Source organism: Pleurodeles waltl, chromosome 10 (assembly GCF_031143425.1).
Source record: "Pleurodeles waltl isolate 20211129_DDA chromosome 10, aPleWal1.hap1.20221129, whole genome shotgun sequence".
Taxonomy (NCBI): domain Eukaryota; kingdom Metazoa; phylum Chordata; class Amphibia; order Caudata; family Salamandridae; genus Pleurodeles; species Pleurodeles waltl.
In genome coordinates this window covers 7,450,801-7,470,381 of record NC_090449.1, presented here as the reverse complement: position 1 = coordinate 7,470,381, position 19,581 = coordinate 7,450,801, and the positions used below count along the sequence as shown (strand labels likewise).

Genomic DNA, 19,581 nt, shown 5'->3' with positions numbered 1-19,581 from the left:
CAAGCACAAATGTTTGTTTTTTTCATTGCCCATCATAAAGAGGGGGTTTCAAAGCTGCTACAACATCTGAGCCCTCAACCTCTCAAACTGAACAGACCTCACATTCTTATAATAGAAGCTCATTAAGGGGGTCTTTCAGAGGAAATCATTTCAGAGACAAAAACCTTAATTCCAGAGGTTCAGCCTCAACAGCAAAACATTGACTACCTACAGATACCACAACCCCATATTGCACCAGTTGGGGGATGGCTTCAAAACTACTACACACAATGGACAAACACAGCATCGGACCAATGGGTCCTCTGCATTATCCAACATGGTTATTGTCTGGCGCTTACTTCAACACCTCCAAACATTCCTCCTAGCTTTCACAGGTTATCTCAGGAACGCCTTGCTCTTCCTCAAAGAGGAGGTTAAATCTCTTCTCAAAGGGACAATAGTATAGGTTCTATCCCAGTATCAGGGAACAGGAGTATACTCACCATACTTCCTCAATTAAAAAAATAAAATACATTGCTCACTGAGAGACCCCTCCTGGATCTCCGACCTCTAAACCAATGCATTCTGTCAGGACATTTTCACATGGTCGCTCTTCAGGATGTCATCCCAATTCTATAACTTAACAATGTCAGGAGAGCTCTAAACTTGAAAGATGCACCAAAATATCTAATTTGTGGTAGAAGGAAAACATTATCAATTCAAAGTCCTCCCTTTTGGAGTCACAACCGCACTACGTTTATTCACAGAATGTCTAGCGGTTGTTGCAGCACACCTCAGAAGGCAACAAATTAATGTCTTCCCATACCTGGATAATTGGCTTATCAAAGAGAACATACTACAATAGCGCCAATTGCACACACAAATAACAGTAAACCTTCTTCACAACCTAGGGTTTACAATACATTTAAAAAAAATTCATCTACAACCCCTACAGACTCAGCCGTATTTGGGGGCCTATCTCAATACGCAATTGGGGATAGCATACCCCCAGTCTAGCTTGAATGCAAAGTTTTCAACATCTTATTCCACAGTTTCAACAAAATCACAATCCCACAGTCGAACTGTCTGTGTCTTTTAGGAATGATGGCATCATGCATTACCATTGTCCCACATTCCAGACTTCACGTGCGACCGCTACAGCATTCTGTCTCGTCAGTGGGCAGTCACAGGGTGTAGTCTTCAGGATCTTATGTTGGTAGACCTCCAAACTTACCACACTCTGAAGTGGTGGAACTCCACCAACCTCTTAAGGGTGGCCTTTTCAAGACCCTGTGTCTCAAGTCATTCTGACCATGGATGCATCTGTGACTGGTTGGGGAGCACATCTTCAAAAATTCACAGTGCGGGGTCTTTGGGATTACACACATCGTGCCATGCAAATCATACTATCTGGAGCTTCAAGTGGTATTTCTAGCCCTCCAAGCTTTCTTAACTCAACTCACACAAAGTTGTCCTTGTCCGGAGGGACAGTAAGACAGCAATGTATTATTTAGAAAATACAAGGTTGGGGTGCGGGGGGAACCGTCATTCCAGTTATCACAGCTATCACAAACTATATAGAAATGGGCTCGTCAACACCACCTTCACCTACTGGAAGAATATCTCCCAGGAACGGCCGAGTTTGCAGACCTGCTCAGCAGGAGCCACCAACAAGTCCATTAATGGGAACTCCACCATATGTCCTTCAAACTTACTTCCAAAAGTGTGGGAAAACCTCACGTAGATCTTTTCACCAGACTAGAAAAGGCACAATGGCCAAACGTCCAGGCACCCCCACCTTCTTTCCCAGGGCAATGATCTGTGGATGAACTGATCAGGGAAATTTGCTTAGGTTTTTCCACCTCTCCCACTCATTCCATTTCTAACTCAAACAGACATCACTGTTACTAGTAGCACCCACATGGGCACATCAACTTTGGTTCACAACACTTCTGGACCTCTTGCAAAGGCCTCACAAGAAGCTCCTTAACAGGCCGGATCATCTCACACGGGACCATGGACAGATCAGGCACCCATATCTCTCAATCTAGCGATATGGCTCCCTGAAGTCATAGAATTTGGATACCTTAAATTACTTCCTGAATATATGTAAATTTTAAAGGGGGCACGCAGACCAACAACTAAAGCATGGTAAGCTGTGAAATGGAAGCGTTTTGTTTTTTATTGCCAACCCATACATATTGATACAATTAAACCATCTACTAAAATTATTTGCTACATTTACCACAAGCCAGATTGGCTTACACTTCAATCAAATTACATCTTGCAACTATAGCTGCATATTTATAAAACAGGGAGCAAATCTCACTGTTTAGAATACTTGCAATTAAAACTTTCATGGGAGGATTCAAATGGGTAATTCCACCTAGCCCTTCCGCCTGTTCCATCATGGAATCTTAACATTGTTCTCACTAGACTCATGGGCCCTCCATTCAGGGCCCTTCACTCATGTCCTGTTCAGTTCCTTACCTAGAAGTAGCATTTCTAGTTGCAGTTACATCACTTACACGTCTGAGAGTTCCAGGCATTAACCTTAGAAGAACCTTTCTTTCAAATACATAAAGATAAGGTGGTCCTAGGCACAAATCCAAAGTTTCTACCAAAAATATCTCGATTTCATATCAATCAGAGCATTGAATTGGCAGCGTTCTTCCCAAAACCTGATTCAATAGCAGAGCGGGCACTCCACACTTTAGATGTAAAGAGAGCACCTATGTACTGTATTGACAGGGCTAAAGATTTTAGAAAAACAAAACAACTTTTTATACCTTTTGTGTTACCTTTTAACTAATCTCAAAGAATGACATAACCAGATGGAGTGTTAAATGCATTCAAACATGTTATGTGAAAGCAAAAAGACATTTATCACAAACTCCTAGGGCACATTCCACTAGGAAAAAAGGTGCTACTAAGGTATTTTCAGGGAACATTCCTTTGGCTGACATGTGCAGAGCAGCTTTTTGGACTACACCACATATGTTCACAAAACACTATTGTGTGGATATAGAAGCATGACAGCAAGCAAATGTAGGACAAGGTGTCCTCAAAGCACTTTTCCAGGCAACTCCAATTCCCAGAGGCTAGCCACCGCTTTTAGGGGAGACTGCTTTGCAGTCTACTCAAGGTATGTGTATCTACAGCCACACATGCCATGGAACAGAAAATGTTACTTACCCAGATGACATCTGTAGTGGCATGTAGTGCTGTAGATTCACATGCGCCCACCCTCCTCTCGGACACCTGTGGCCGTTGTAGTTTCTTTGGATTTGTATATATTTATGTAGGTATGTAAATAAAATTGCATGGACATCTTTCTCTATACTTCTATCTCCATACTCTTACCCGCCTACGGGAAAACAGTCTAACAAAGGACTTGATGCCCATGCACAGTATCACTGAGAGGGAGGAGTCACTCGATTCCATGACTCGAAAACCAACTTCTTAAAGAAAAACAACTTGTAAGACTCCGGACCCAACAGTAGATGACCGGATAATGCAAAACATGTGAATCTGCAGCACTATCTGCCATGAACAGATGTCTACTAGGTAAGTAACATTTTCCTTATCCTCCCAGCAGGCCACAGGTGGGTTAAAGGCAGAAAGCTATGCAGATTAATTAATGGCGGTTAAATGGCATAGATGAACGTGTATTGTAGTTCAGGGTTTTTTACCTTTTTTAATTTAAGATGCCATTTGTAAATTTTAGCCTGTTTTTTTACCACCTAAAAGTTGAAGCTTATCCCGCCCTCTTATTGTCTCTCAGTTCTTTTACGGTATCATCATCAGAGCTCCCTACCACACAGGATCCTCCCGTATTGGCGACAGATCCTAGGGGAATACTGGAAGAACCCCTCCCTTCAACAAGCAGCGAAGAAGAAGACCCTCTGGCAGGTAAAACTTCAGCCCTTCTGGGTTAAAATCTGTACCTTGAAAGCAGAGTAAGATGAACATCTGTTCCTACTAAACTGTTGTCATTTGCTTGTTCCCAAAGTCTCTTACACGTCTTAGGTAGGATGAAACATTTCAGGCCTTCTCACTAAATTCCATTGAAAATCTGAAAGGACTCTTGTTTCTTAATTAGTAATTGTTCTCTCAGCAGATGACTTGTGTAAGGAAATGCCTCCTTGGCATGGTTACCCCCTGACTTTTTGCCTTTGCTGATGCTAAGTTATGATTGAAAGTGTGCTGGGACCCTGCTAACCAGGCCCCAGCACCAGTGTTCTTTTCCTAAACTGTACCTTTGTCTCCACAATTGGCACAACCCTGGCACTCTGGTAAGTCCCTTGTAACTGGTACCCCTGGTACCAAGGGCCCTGATGCCAGGGAAGGTCTCTAAGGGCTGCAGCATGTCTTAAGGGGGACCCCTCACTCAGCACATACACACTGCTTGCCAGCTTGTGTGTGCTGGTGGGGAGAAAATGATTAAGTCGACATGGCACTCCCCTCAGAGTGCCATGCCAACTTCACACTGCCTGTGGCATAGGTAAGTCACCCCTCTAGCAGGTCTTACAGCCCTAAGGCAGGGTGCACTATACCACAGGTGAGGGCATATGTGCATGTGCATTATGCCCCTACAGTGTCTAAGCCAAACCTTAGACATTGTAAGTGCAGGGTCGCCATAAAGAGTATATGGTCTGGGAGTTTGTCAAACACGAACTCCACAGCACCGTAATGGCTACACTGAAAACTGGGAAGTTTGGTATCAAACTTCTCAGCACAATAAATGCACACTGATGCCAGTGTACATTTTATTGTGAAACACACCCCAGAGGGCACCTTAGAGGTGCCCCCTGAAACTGTATCCAACTATCTGTGTAGGCTGACTGGTTCCAGCATCCTGCCACACTAGAGACATGTTGCTGGCCCCATGGGGAGAGTGCCTTTGTCACTCTGAGGCCAGTAACAAAGCCTGCACTGGGTGGAGATGCTAACACCTCTCCCAGGCAGGAATTGTCACACCTGGCGGTGAGCCTCAAAGGCTCACCTCCTTTGTGCCAACCCAGCAGGACACTCCAGCTAGTGGAGTTGCCCGCCCCCTCCGGCCAGGCCCCACTTTTGGCGGCAAGGCCGGAGAAAATAATGAGAATAACAAGGAGGAGTCACTGGCCAGTCAGGACAGCCCCTAAGGTGTCCTGAGCTGAAGTGACTCTAACTTTTAGAAATCCTCCATCTTGCAGATGGAGGATTCCCCCAATAGGATTAGGGATGTGCCCCCCTCCCCTTGGGAGGAGGCACAAAGAGGGTGTACTCACCCTCAGGGCTAGTAGCCATTGGCTACTAACCCCCCAGACCTAAAGACGCCCTTAAATGTAGTAATTAAGGGCTTCCCTGAACCTAAGATTTTAGATTCCTGCAACTTACAAGAAGAAGAGGACTGCTGAGCTGAAAAACCCCTGCAGAGGAAGAACAGAAGACACCAACTGCTTTGGCCCCAGACCTACCGGCCTGTCTCCTGCCTTCCAAAGAAACCTGCTCCAGCAACGCTTTCCAAAGGACCAGCGACCTCTGAATCCTCAGAGGACTGCCCTGCTTCAAGAAAGACAAGAAACTCCCGAGGACAGCGGCACTGCTCCAAAAGAACTGCAACTTTGTTACAGAGGAGCAGATTTAAAGACCCCTGCAAATCCCCGCAAGAAGCGTGAGACTTGCAACACTGCACCCGGCGACCCCGACTCGACTGGTGGAGAACCAACACCTCAGGGAGGACCCTCCGGCGACTCCGAGACCGTGAGTAACCAAAGGTTCGATGGCATATGTTGCTGCAGATACACATGTTGAGCACAGTCCGCTGCCTGGTGTTGGGCTCGGAGTATTACAAGTTGTTTTTCTTCGAAGAAGTCTTTTTTGGTCACGGGACCGAAGGACTCCTCCCTCTTCGGCTCCATTGCGCATGGGCGTCGACTCCATCTTAGATTGTTTTTTTCCACTGTCGGGTTCGGACGTATTCCTTTTCGCTCCGTGTTTCGGTTTGGAAAGTTAGTCAGAATCTCGGAAGAAAGCGTCGGTATTGTTCCGTTCGGTATCGGGATAGTTAGGTACATCGACACCGATCATCGGAAGACTTTGGGGTAGCTTCGATCCCCCATCGGGGCCTGGTCGGCCCGACCGCGTGTGACGCCGAAGCCGATGGAACGGACCCCGTTCCGTTTCTGCCCAAAATGTCACAGTAAGTATCCTTATACAGATCAGCACCTGGTCTGTAACTTGTGCTTGTCCCCCGAGCACAAGGAGGATACCTGTGAGGCCTGTCGAGCCTTCCGGTCCAGAAAAACACTCCGGGACCGAAGAGCCAGGCGTCTACAAATGGCGTCCACGCCGACAAAACAACGTTTCGACGACGAAGAGGAAACATTCTCGGTTCCGGACTCAGAATCCGGAGACTCCGACGTCGAACAACAAACAGTGAGTAAGACGTCGAAAATAAAGACCATCGAAAAAACAAAAGCCCAGGGGACGCCACTGCCAACAGGCCATGGCTCGACCCATAAAACCGGCGACCCGTCGAAGGTGCCGAAAAAGGGCACGCCCATAGCGAAGACACCCGACTCCGGTCGAGGGACCGCCATGGAGCAACCTCGGAGCCGAGATAGCGGCTCCGAGAAGCAAAAACAAGATGCCGGCACCGAAAAACATCGGCACCGAGACACACTGCCGAAAGCCACAAAAATTCAGTCGGTACCGAAGCCGAAAAAAGATTCTCTCTCGGCGCCGAAAAGTTCCACACCTCCTTCCTACACAGAGGAACAAGGAATAAGTGGCCAGATGCACAGATTTGGACAAGAGCTCCAAAGTGTAGAATCAGACTACACACAAAAGAGACTGTACATCCAACAAGACACAGGGAAGATATCAACCCTTCCCCCAATAATGAGAAAAAGAAGGATCGGATTTCTCAAGGATGACGCACAACCACAAGCCAAAGTGGTTAAAAAAGTCACGCCTCCGCCCTCTCCACCACAACAGGCATCGCCGGCACAAACTCCGCCACAAATGCACTCACCAGCGCAAACTACTATAAGTCAAGATAATCAGGATCAAGACGCCTGGGACTTATACGACACCCCAGTGCCGGACAATGATCCCGATTCATACCCCACAAAGCCGTCACCGCCAGAGGACAGTACCTCATACTCGCAACTGGTGGCTAGGGCAGCAGAATTCCACAATGTCCAACTGCATTCCGATCCTATAGAGGATGATTTTTTATTTAACACCCTCTCGGCTACACATAGCCAATATCAATGTCTCCCAATGCTACCAGGGATGTTACGGCACGCAAAACAAATTTTTGAAGAGCCCGTAAAATCAAGAGCCATCACCCCAAGGGTGGATAAGAAATATAAACCACCACCCACAGACCCAGTGTTTATTACTTCGCAGTTACCACCTGACTCCGTAGTAGTAGGGGCAGCTCGCAAAAGAGCAAATTCCCATACATCTGGCGACGCCCCACCTCCGGACAAAGAAAGCCGAAAATTTGATGCGGCAGGGAAAAGAGTCGCATTACAGGCAGCCAACCAATGGCGCATCGCAAATTCTCAAGCGCTGCTAGCCCGATATGACCGCGCACACTGGGATGAGATGCAACTTCTCATAGACCATCTTCCCCAGGAATACCAAAAAAGGGCGCAGCAAATAGTTGAAGAGGGACAAACGATCTCGAACAATCAAATCCGCTCTTCAATGGACGCAGCCGATACTGCAGCAAGAACAGTCAACACTGCAGTCACCATAAGGAGACACGCATGGCTCCGCACTTCAGGGTTCAAACCTGAAATCCAGCAGGCTGTCCTTAATATGCCCTTCAACGAAAAACAACTTTTTGGCCCTGAAGTGGACACAGCCATTGAAAAACTTAAAAAGGACACAGACACGGCCAAAGCCATGGACGCACTCTACTCCCCGCAGAGCAGAGGCTCTTTTAGAAAAACTCCATTTAGAGGGGGGTTCGTGGCCAACCCACAGACACCACCAGCCAACAAACAAGAACAACACCCTATCAGGGTTCATTCCAAAGGGGAGGTTTCAGGGGATATAGAGGGGGTCAATTCCCAAGGAGTAGGGGAAAATTCCAAACTCCAAAAACACCTCCACCTAAACAGTGACTTTCAAGTCACACAACCCCTTCACTCAACACCAGTGGGGGGAAGACTAAGCCAATTCTACCAATCTTGGCAGCAGATTACAACAGACAATTGGGTACTAGCAATAATCCAACATGGCTATTGCATAGAATTCCACAAATTCCCACCAAACATCCCTCCAAAAACACGCAAAATGTCACTACAACATTTAGAACTTCTAGGTCTAGAAGTTCAAGCACTACTGCAAAAGGATGCAATAGAATTAGTACCAGTACAACAAAAAAACACAGGAGTTTACTCCCTGTACTTTCTAATTCCAAAAAAAGACAAAACATTAAGACCAATATTAGATCTCAGGACACTAAATACCTACATCATATCGGACCACTTTCACATGGTCACACTACAAGACATCATTCCACTGCTCAAACAGCAAGATTACATGACCACATTAGACCTAAAAGATGCGTACTTTCATATACCGATACATCCTTCTCACAGAAAGTACCTAAGGTTCGTATTCAAAGGAATACATTACCAGTTCAAGGTGTTGCCATTCGGAATAACAACTGCACCAAGAGTATTCACAAAATGTCTAGCAGTAGTAGCAGCACATATCAGGAGACAACAAATACATGTGTTTCCTTACCTAGACGATTGGCTAATCAAGACCAACACAGTAATAAAGTGCACAAACAACACCACATATGTCATACAAACCCTTCACAAACTGGGTTTCTCCATCAACTATACAAAGTCAAACCTCGAACCGTGTCAGACACAACAATATCTAGGGGCAACCATCAACACATCAAAAGGAATTGCCACTCCAAGTCCACAAAGAGTTCAAGCATTCCACAAGGTAATAAGTGCTATGTTTCCAAACCAAAAGATACAAGCAAAATTTGTGCTAAAACTTCTAGGCATGATGTCATCATGCATAGCCATTGTCCCAAACGCAAGACTACACATGCGACCCTTACAACAGTGCCTAGCATCACAATGGTCACAAGCACAGGGTCAACTTCTAGATCTGGTGTTGGTAGACCGCCAAACATACCTCTCGCTTCTATGGTGGAACAGCAACAATTTAAACAAAGGGCGGACATTTCAGGACCCAGTGCCTCAATACGTTATAACAGATGCTTCCATGACAGGGTGGGGAGCACACCTCAATCACCACAGCATTCAAGGACAATGGGACGTACACCAAACAAAATTTCATATAAATTACCTAGAACTGTTAGCAGTATTTCTAGCGTTAAAAGCCTTTCAACCCATAATAACACACAAATACATTCTTGTCAAAACAGACAACATGACAACAATGTATTATTTAAACAAACAAGGAGGAACACACTCAACACAATTGTGTCTCCTAACACAAAAAATATGGCAGTGGGCGATTCACAACCACATTCGCCTAATAGCACAATTTATTCCAGGGATCCAAAACCAACTAGCAGACAACCTTTCGCGAGATCACCAACAAGTCCACGAATGGGAAATTCACCCCCAAGTTCTGAACAATTACTTTCAAATTTGGGGAACACCCCAGATAGATTTGTTCGCAACAAAAGAAAACGCAAAATGCCAAAACTTCGCATCCAGGTACCCACACCGCAAATCACAAGGCAATGCTCTATGGATGAGTTGGTCAGGGATATTTGCATACGCTTTTCCCCCTCTCCCTCTCCTTCCATATCTAGTAAACAAATTGAGTCAAAACCAACTCAAACTCATACCGATAGCACCCACATGGGCAAGACAACCTTGGTATACAACTCTACTAGACCTTTCACTAGTACCGCATGTCAAACTACCCAACAGACCAGATCTGTTAACACAACACAAACAACAGATCAGGCATCCAAACCCAGCATCATTGAATCTAGCAATTTGGCTCCTGAAATCCTAGAATTCGGACACTTAGACCTCACACAAGAATGTATGGAGGTCATAAAACAAGCTAGAAAAGCTTCCACTAGACACTGCTATGCATCTAAGTGGAAAAGATTTGTTTGCTACTGCCATACCAATCAAATCCAACCATTGCATGCCTCTACAAAGGACATAGTGGGATACTTACTACATTTGCAAAAAGCAACCCTCGCTTTTTCATCTATAAAAATACACCTCGCAGCAATATCTGCTTACCTACAAACTACTCATTCATCGTCTCTATTTAGAATACCAGTTATTAAAGCATTCATGGAAGGGCTAAAAAGAATTATACCACCAAGAACACCACCAGTTCCTTCATGGAACCTTAACATCGTCTTAACAAGACTCATGGGTCCACCTTTTGAACCCATGCATTCCTGTGAAATGCAATATTTAACGTGGAAAGTCGCATTTCTCATTGCAATCACATCCCTCAGAAGAGTAAGGGAAATACAGGCATTTACCATACAAGAACCATTTATTCAAATACACCAAAATAAAATAGTTCTAAGAACAAATCCAAAATTTCTACCAAAAGTAATCTCACCATTCCATTTAAATCAAACAGTAGAATTACCAGTGTTCTTCCCACAGCCAGATTCCGTGGCTGAAAGGGCACTACATACATTAGACATCAAAAGAGCACTAATGTACTACATTGACAGAACAAAGTTAATCAGGAAAACAAAACAACTGTTCATAGCTTTTCAAAAACCACACATAGGAAATCCAATCTCTAAACAAGGCATTGCTAGATGGATAGTCAGATGTATTCAAACATGCTATCTTAAAGCCAAAAGAGAATTGCCTATTACACCAAAGGCACACTCAACCAGAAAGAAAGGTGCTACAATGGCCTTTCTAGGAAACATTCCTATGAGCGAAATATGTAAGGCTGCAACCTGGTCTACGCCTCATACATTTACTAAACACTACTGTGTAGATGTACTAAATGCACAACAAGCTACAGTGGGCCAAGCTGTACTAAGAACATTATTCCAAACTACTTCAACTCCTACAGGCTAAACCACCGCTTTTAGGGGAGGTAACTGCTTTATAGTCTATGCTCAACATGTGTATCTGCAGCAACATATGCCATCGAACTGAAAATGTCACTTACCCAGTGTACATCTGTTCGTGGCATTAGTCGCTGCAGATTCACATGTGCCCTCCCGCCTCCCCGGGAAGCCTGTAGCCGTTTAGAAGTAAATCTTAAACATTTGTACATTTGTAAATAATTATTATAAACTTTTTATGTACATACGTATTCACTCCATTGCATGGGCACTATTTATAGCAAACAACTCCAACCTCACCCTCTGCGGGGAAAACAATCTAAGATGGAGTCGACGCCCATGCGCAATGGAGCCGAAGAGGGAGGAGTCCTTCGGTCCCGTGACCAAAAAAGACTTCTTCGAAGAAAAACAACTTGTAATACTCCGAGCCCAACACCAGGCAGCGGACTGTGCTCAACATGTGAATCTGCAGCGACTAATGCCACGAACAGATGTACACTGGGTAAGTGACATTTTCATTGTCCCCCCTGAGCCCCCACAGCGACGCCTGCAGAGGGAATCCCGAGGCTCCCCCTGACCGCAACTGCCTGAACCTAAAGTCCCGACGGCTGGAAAAGACCCTGCACCCGCAGCCCCCAGCACCTGAAGGAACGGAACTTCTTTGCAGGAGTGACCCCCAGGAGGCCCTCTCCCTTGCCCAGGTGGTGGCTACCCCGAGGAGCCCCCCTCCCCCTTGCCTGCCTGCACCGCTGAAGAGTTTGCACACTGCACCCGGCCGCCCCCGCGCTGCTGAGGGTGTACTTTCTGTGTGGACTTGTGTCCCCCCCCGGTGCCCTACAAAACCCCCCTGGTCTGCCCTCCGAAGACGCGGGTACTTACCTGCTGGCAGACTGGAACCGGGGCACCCCCTTCTCTCCATTGAAGCCTATGCGTTTTGGGCACCACTTTGAACTCTGCACCTGACCGGCCCTGAGCTGCTGGTGTGGTAACTTTGGGGTTGCTCTGAACCCCCAACGGTGGGCTACCTTGGACCCCAATCTTAACCCCGTAGGTGGTTTACTTACCTGCAAGAACTAACATTACTTTACCTCCCCTAGGAACTGTGAAAATTGCACTGTGTCCACTTTTAAAACAGCTAAATGTGTTTTATGTAAAAAGTATATATGCTATTGTGATTATTCAAAGTTCCTAAAGTACTTACCTGCAATACCTTTCAAATGAGATATTACACGTAGAATTTGAACCTGTGGTTCTTAAAATAAACTAAGAAAATATATTTTTCTATAACAAAAACCTATTGGCCCGGAATTGTTTGAGTGTGTGTTCCTCATTTATTGCCTGTGTGTATGTACAACAAATGCTTAACACTACTCCTTTGATAAGCCTACTGCTCGACCACACTACCACAAAATAGAGCATTAGTATTATCTCTTTTTGCCACTATCTTACCTCTAAGGGGAACCCTTGGACTCTGTGCATACTATTCCTTACTTTGAAATAGTGCATACAGAGCCAACTTCCTACAGGCTGCAAGGAGGACAGTAAATACTGCAATAACAATAAGAAGGCACGCATGGCTCCGCACGTCAGGTTTCAAGCCGGAAATTCAACAAGCTGTGCTAAATATGCCATTTAATGAACAGCAGTTGTTTGGGCCGGAAGTCGACACTGCTATTGAGAAACTCAAGAAAGACACTGATACGGCAAAAGCCATGGGCGCACTCTACTCCCCGCAGAGCAGAGGCACCTTTCGCAAAACACCTTTTAGGGGAGGGTTTCGAGGACAACCTACAGAAACCACAACATCACAAACAAGGCCCACTTACCAAAGCCAATATCAGCGGGGAAGTTTTCAGGGGCAATATAGAGGGGGACAATTCCAAAGAAGTAGAGTAAAATTCCAAAGCCCCAAAAGTCCTCAAAATAAGCAGTGACTCACAAGTCACACATCCCCATCACATAACACCTGTGGGGGGAAGATTAAGCCAATTTTACAAACATTGGGAAGAGATAACAACAGATACTTGGGTACTAGCAATTATCCAGCATGGTTATTGCATAGAATTTCGCGAATTCCCTCCAATAGTCCCACCGAAAACATGCAGTATGTCGAAACAACATATAAATCTTCTAGGGTTAGAAGTTCAAGCATTGCTCCAAAAAGAAGCAATAGAATTAGTACCAAAACAAGAACTAAACACAGGAGTTTACTCACTGTACTTTCTGATACCCAAAAAAGACAAACCACTAAGACCTATACTAGATCTCAGAATATTAAATACATACATCAAATCAGACCATTTTCACATGGTTACATTACAAGAAGTAATCCCACTGCTCAAACAACAAGACTACATGACAACACTGGATCTAAAGGATGCATATTTCCATATACCAATACATCCTTCACACAGAAAGTACCTAAGGTTTGTATTCCAAGGGATACATTTCCAAGGGATACATTACCAATTCAAAGTGTTGCCATTCGGAATAACAACTGTGCCAAGAGTTTTTACAAAATGTCTAGCAGTAGTAGCTGCACATATCAGAAGGCAGCAAATACATGTGTTCCCGTACCTAGATGATTGGTTAATCAAAACCAACACACAAAAACAGTGTTCACAACACACAAATTACGTCATAGAAACCCTACACAAACTAGGTTTCTCAATCAATTACTCAAAGTCACACCTTCTGCCGTGTCAAACACAGCAATACCTTGGAGCAACAATCAACACAGTAAAAGGAATTGCCACTCCAAGTCCACAAAGAGTCCAAACATTCCAAAATGTCATACAAGCCATGTATCCAAACCAAAAAATACAGGTCAAATTAGTAATGAAACTCCTAGGCATGATGTCCTCATGCATAGCCATTGTCCCAAACGCAAGGTTGCACATGCGGCCCTTACAACAGTGCCTAGCATCACAGTGGTCACAGGCACAGGGTCAACTTCTAGATCTGGTGTTGATAGACCGCCAAACATACATCTCGCTTCAATGGTGGAACAGTATAAATTTAAACCAAGGGCGGCCTTTTCAAGACCCAGTGCCACAATACGTAATAACGACAGATGCATCCATGACAGGGTGGGGAGCACACCTCAATCAGCACAGCATCCAAGGACAATGGGACATTCAGCAAAAAGTTTCATATAAACCACTTAGAACTGTTAGCGGTATTTCTAGCTCTGAAACCATTTCAACCCATAATAACCCACAAATACATTGTTGTCATGTTGTCTGTTTTGACAAGAGTGTATTACCTAAACAAACAGGGAGGAACACTGTAAGGAAATGCCTCCTTGGCATGGTTGCCCCCTGACTTTTTGCCTTTGCTGATGCTATGTTTACAATTGAAAGTGTGCTGAGGCCTGCTAACCAGGCCCCAGCACCAGTGTTCTTTCCCTAACCTGTACTTTTGTATCCACAATTGGCAGACCCTGGCATCCAGATAAGTCCCTTGTAACTGGTACTTCTAGTACCAAGGGCCCTGATGCCAAGGAAGGTCTCTAAGGGCTGCAGCATGTCTTATGCCACCCTGGAGACCTCTCACTCAGCACAGACACACTGCTTGCCAGCTTGTGTGTGCTAGTGAGGACAAACCGAGTAAGTCGACATGGCACTCCCCTCAGGGTGCCATGCCAGCCTCTCACTGCCTATGCAGTATAGGTAAGACACCCCTCTAGCAGGCCTTACAGCCCTAAGGCAGGGTGCACTATACCATAGGTGAGGGTACCAGTGCATGAGCATGGTACCCCTACAGTGTCTAAACAAAACCTTAGACATTGTAAGTGCAGGGTAGCCATAAGAGTATATGGTCTGGGAGTTTGTCAAACACGAACTCCACAGCACCATAATGGCTACACTGAAAACTGGGAAGTTTGGTATCAAACTTCTCAGCACAATAAATGCACACTGATGCCAGTGTACATTTTATTGTCAAATACACCCCAGAGGGCACCTTAGAGGTGCCCCCTGAAACTTAACCGACTATCTGTGTAGGCTGACTAGTTTTAGCAGCCTGCCACAAACCGAGACATGTTGCTGGCCCCATGGGGAGAGTGCCTTTGTCACTCTGAGGCCAGTAACAAAGCCTGCACTGGGTGGAGATGCTAACACCTCCCCCAGGCAGGAATTGTCACACCTGGCGGTGAGCCTCAAAGGCTCACCTCCTTTGTGCCACCCCAGCAGGACACTCCAGCTAGTGGAGTTGCCCGCCCCCTCCGGCCAGGCCCCACTTTTGGCGGCAAGGCCGGAGAAAATAATGAGAAAAACAAGGAGGAGTCACTGGCCAGTCAGGACAGCCCCTAAGGTGTCCTGAGCTGAAGTGACTCTAACTTTTAGAAATCCTCCATCTTGCAGATGGAGGATTCCCCCAATAGGGTTAGGATTGTGACCCCCTCCCCTTGGGAGGAGGCACAAAGAGGGTGTACCCACCCTCAGGGCTAGTAGCCATTGGCTACTAACCCCCCAGACCTAAACACGCCCTTAAATTTAGTATTTAAGGGCTACCCTGAACCCTAGAAAATTAGATTCCTGCAACTACAAGAAGAAGGACTGCCCAGCTGAAAACCCCTGCAGCGGAAGACCAGAAGACGACAACTGCCTTGGCTCCAGAAACTCACCGGCCTGTCTCCTGCCTTCCAAAGATCCTGCTCCAGCGACGCCTTCCAAAGGGACCAGCGACCTCGACATCCTCTGAGGACTGCCCCTGCTTCGAAAAGACAAGAAACTCCCGAGGACAGCGGACCTGCTCCAAGAAAAGCTGCAACTTTGTTTCCAGCAGCTTTAAAGAACCCTGCAAGCTCCCCGCAAGAAGCGTGAGACTTGCAACACTGCACCCGGCGACCCCGACTCGGCTGGTGGAGATCCGACACCTCAGGAGGGACCCCAGGACTACTCTGATTCTGTGAGTACCAAAACCTGTCCCCCCTGAGCCCCCACAGCGCCGCCTGCAGAGGGAATCCCGAGGCTTCCCCTGACCGCGACTCTTTGAACCTAAAGTCCCGACGCCTGGGAGAGACCCTGCACCCGCAGCCCCCAGGACCTGAAGGACCGGACTTTCACTGGAGAAGTGACCCCCAGGAGTCCCTCTCCCTTGTCCAGGTGGAGGTTTCCCCGAGGAATCCCCCCCTTGCCTGCCTGCAGCGCTGAAGAGATCCCGAGATCTCTCATAGACTAACATTGCGAACCCGACGCTTGTTTCTACACTGCACCCGGCCGCCCCCGCGCCGCTGAGGGTGAAATTTCTGTGTGGGCTTGTGTCCCCCCCGGTGCCCTACAAAACCCCCCTGGTCTGCCCTCCGAAGACGCGGGTACTTATCTGCAAGCAGACCGGAACCGGGGCACCCCCTTCTATCCATTCTAGCCTATGTGTTTTGGGCACCACTTTGAACTCTGCACCTGACCGGCCCTGAGCTGCTGGTGTGGTGACTTTGGGGTTGCTCTGAACCCCCAACGGTGGGCTACCTTGGACCAAGAACTGAGCCCTGTAAGTGTCTTACTTACCTGGTTAACCTAACAAATACTTACCTCCCCTAGGAACTGTGAAAATTGCACTAAGTGTCCACTTTTAAAACAGCTATTTGTGAATAACTTGAAAAGTATACATGCAATTTTGATGATTTGAAGTTCCTAAAGTACTTACCTGCAATACCTTTCGAATGAGATATTACATGTAGAATTTGAACCTGTGGTTCTTAAAATAAACTAAGAAAAGATATTTTTCTATAACAAAACCTATTGGCTGGATTTGTCTCTGAGTGTGTGTACCTCATTTATTGTCTATGTGTATGTACAACAAATGCTTAACACTACTCCTTGGATAAGCCTACTGCTCGACCACACTACCACAAAATAGAGCATTAGTATTATCTCTTTTTGCCACTATCTTACCTCTAAGGGGAACCCTTGGACTCTGTGCATGCTATTCCTTACTTTGAAATAGCACATACAGAGCCAACTTCCTACAAACACACTCGACACAGTTGTGTCTCCTAACACAAAAAATATGGCATTGGTCGATTCTCAACCACATTCGCCTAATAGCACAATTTATTCCAGGGATTCAGAATCAGTTAGCAGACAATCTCTCTCGGGATCACCAACAGATCCACGAATGGGAAATTCACCCCCAAATACTGAACACTTACTTCAGAATGTGGGGAACGCCACAAATAGATCTATTTACAAACAAAAGAAAACTCAAAATGCCAAAACTTCGCATCCAGGTACCCACAACATCAGTCTCAGGGCAATGCACTATGGATGAACTGGTCAGGGATATTTGCGTACGCTTTTCCCCCTCTCCCACTTCTTCCATATCTAGTAAACAAGTTGAGTCAAAACAAACTCAAACTCATACTAATAGCACCAACATGGGCAAGGCAACCTTGGTACACAACACTACTAGACCTTTCAGTAGTACCTCATATCAAACTGCCAAACAGACCAGATCTGTTAACACAACACAAACAACAGATCAGACATCCAAATCCAGCATCGCTGAATCTAGCAATTTGGCTCCTGAAATCCTAGAATTCGAGCACCTAGACCTCACACAGGAATGTATGGAGGTCATAAAACAGGCTAGAAAACCTACCACTAGACACTGTTATGCAAATAAGTGGAAAAGATTTGTTTATTACTGCCATAATAATCAAATTCAACCTTTACACGCATCTGCAAAAGAGATAGTAGGATACTTACTACATTTGCAGAAATCTAAACTAGCTTTCTCTTCCATTAAAATACATCTTACGGCAATTTCAGCTTACCTGCAAATTACGCACTCAACTTCATTATTTAGGATACCAGTCATAAAAGCGTGTTCGATGGCATCTGTCGCTGTAGATTCGCATGTTTTGCATAGCTCGCCATCTGGTGTTGGGTCGGAGTGTTACAAGTTGTTTTTCTTCGAAGAAGTCTTTCGAGTCACGGGACCGAGTGACTCCTCCTTTTGTCTCCATTGCGCATGGGCGTCGACTCCATCTTCGATTGTTTTTTTTCCGCCATCGGGTTCGGACGTGTTCCTGTCGCTCCAAGTTTCGGAACGGAAAAACAGCTACATTTCGGAAGATTTTCGTCGGTATTGTTGCGTTCGGGATCGGCGTAGTTGGAGTCAACACCGCATCGAAGATCGAAGAGTTCCGGAGCCCTTCGGGGTAGTTTTCGATCCCCCGTCGGGGCCTGCTCGGCCCGACCGCGTGTAGAAGAACGCCGATGGAACGGACCCCGTTCCGTTTCTGTCCCAAATGCCACAAAAAATACCCCTATACAGACCAACACTTGGTCTGTAACCTGTGCCTGTCACCTGAGCACAGTGAAGACACTTGCGAGGCCTGTCGTGTGTTCCGGTCCCGAAAAACACTCCGAGACCGTCGAGCCAGAAGACTTCAAATGGCGTCCACGCCGACAGCCCACCGAGAGTTCGAGGTACAGGAAGAGGAAGAAACCTTTTCGATACACGAATCGAACTCCGAGGAATTCGACGATCCACGAACCGTGAGTAAGACGTCGAAAACCACTCATAAGAAGATTGTCAAGGCCCAGGGGACGCCACTGCCACCAGGCCATGGCTCCACCCATAAATTCGGTGACCGACCGTCGGCACCGAAAAAGGCCCAGTGCCAAGACCGTCCGACTCCGGTCGAGACACCGGCACGCAGCCTTCTCGGGACCGAGAAAGTGCTGGAGACATACATCGACACCGAGATAGCGATGTAGACACGGCTCGACGCCGAGACAGCTGCACCGATGAAGATCGACGCCGAGATGTTTCGACTCCGAAAAAGAAAAAAGTCACCTCGGAGCCGAAAAAAGATGCAGACGGGATTTCGGTGCCAAAACAACCTGCAACCGACCCAGTTTCAGGCTCTTATACAGAAGAGCAATCAATCACCTCCCAAATGCGAAAGCATAGGTTTGAGGAAGACCTGCAATCCACCGATGTAGACCATACGCAGAAACGTATTTTTATACAGCAGGGGACAGGAAAGATAAGCACCCTTCCCCCTATTAGGAGAAAGAGAAGACTGGAATTTCAAACTGACCAAACACCACAAACAAAAATGGTGAAAAGGGTTACTCCGCCACCCTCTCCTCCACCTATAATTCACGTCTCACCAGCACAAACTCCATCACATTCCCTGGCTCACACCACCATGAGCCAAGGTGACCAGGATCAGGACGCATGGGACTTATACGACGCCCCTGTGTCAGATAACAGTCCGGAGGCATACCCTACAAAGCCATCACCACCAGAAGACAGTACTGCATATTCTCAGGTGGTGGCTAGAGCAGCACAATTCCACAATGTAAGCCTCCACTCAGAACAAGTCGAGGATGACTTTCTATTCAACACCCTCTCCGCCACCCACAGCTCCTACCAAAGCCTGCCTATGCTCCCTGGTATGCTTCGGCACGCAAAAGACATCTTTAAGGAGCCGGTCAAAAGTAGGGCAATCACACCAAGGGTGGAAAAAAAGTATAAAGCGCCTCCTACAGACCCTATTTTCATAACTTCACAGCTGCCAC

General features: G+C 46.3%; 1 protein-coding gene across 10 annotated transcripts in view; it reads left to right on the top strand.

Moving 5' to 3' along the window:
• HUWE1 (HECT, UBA and WWE domain containing E3 ubiquitin protein ligase 1) overlaps positions 1 to 19,581 on the top strand; it is a 1,403,674-nt gene that overhangs the window by 1,036,774 nt on the left and 347,319 nt on the right. For all 10 annotated transcript variants that reach the window (XM_069209338.1, XM_069209335.1, XM_069209339.1 and 7 more), the window contains one exon: positions 3,764 to 3,891. In XM_069209338.1, coding sequence (XP_069065439.1) covers positions 3,764 to 3,891 — 128 coding nt within the window. The remainder of the gene's footprint in view (positions 1 to 3,763; positions 3,892 to 19,581) is intronic.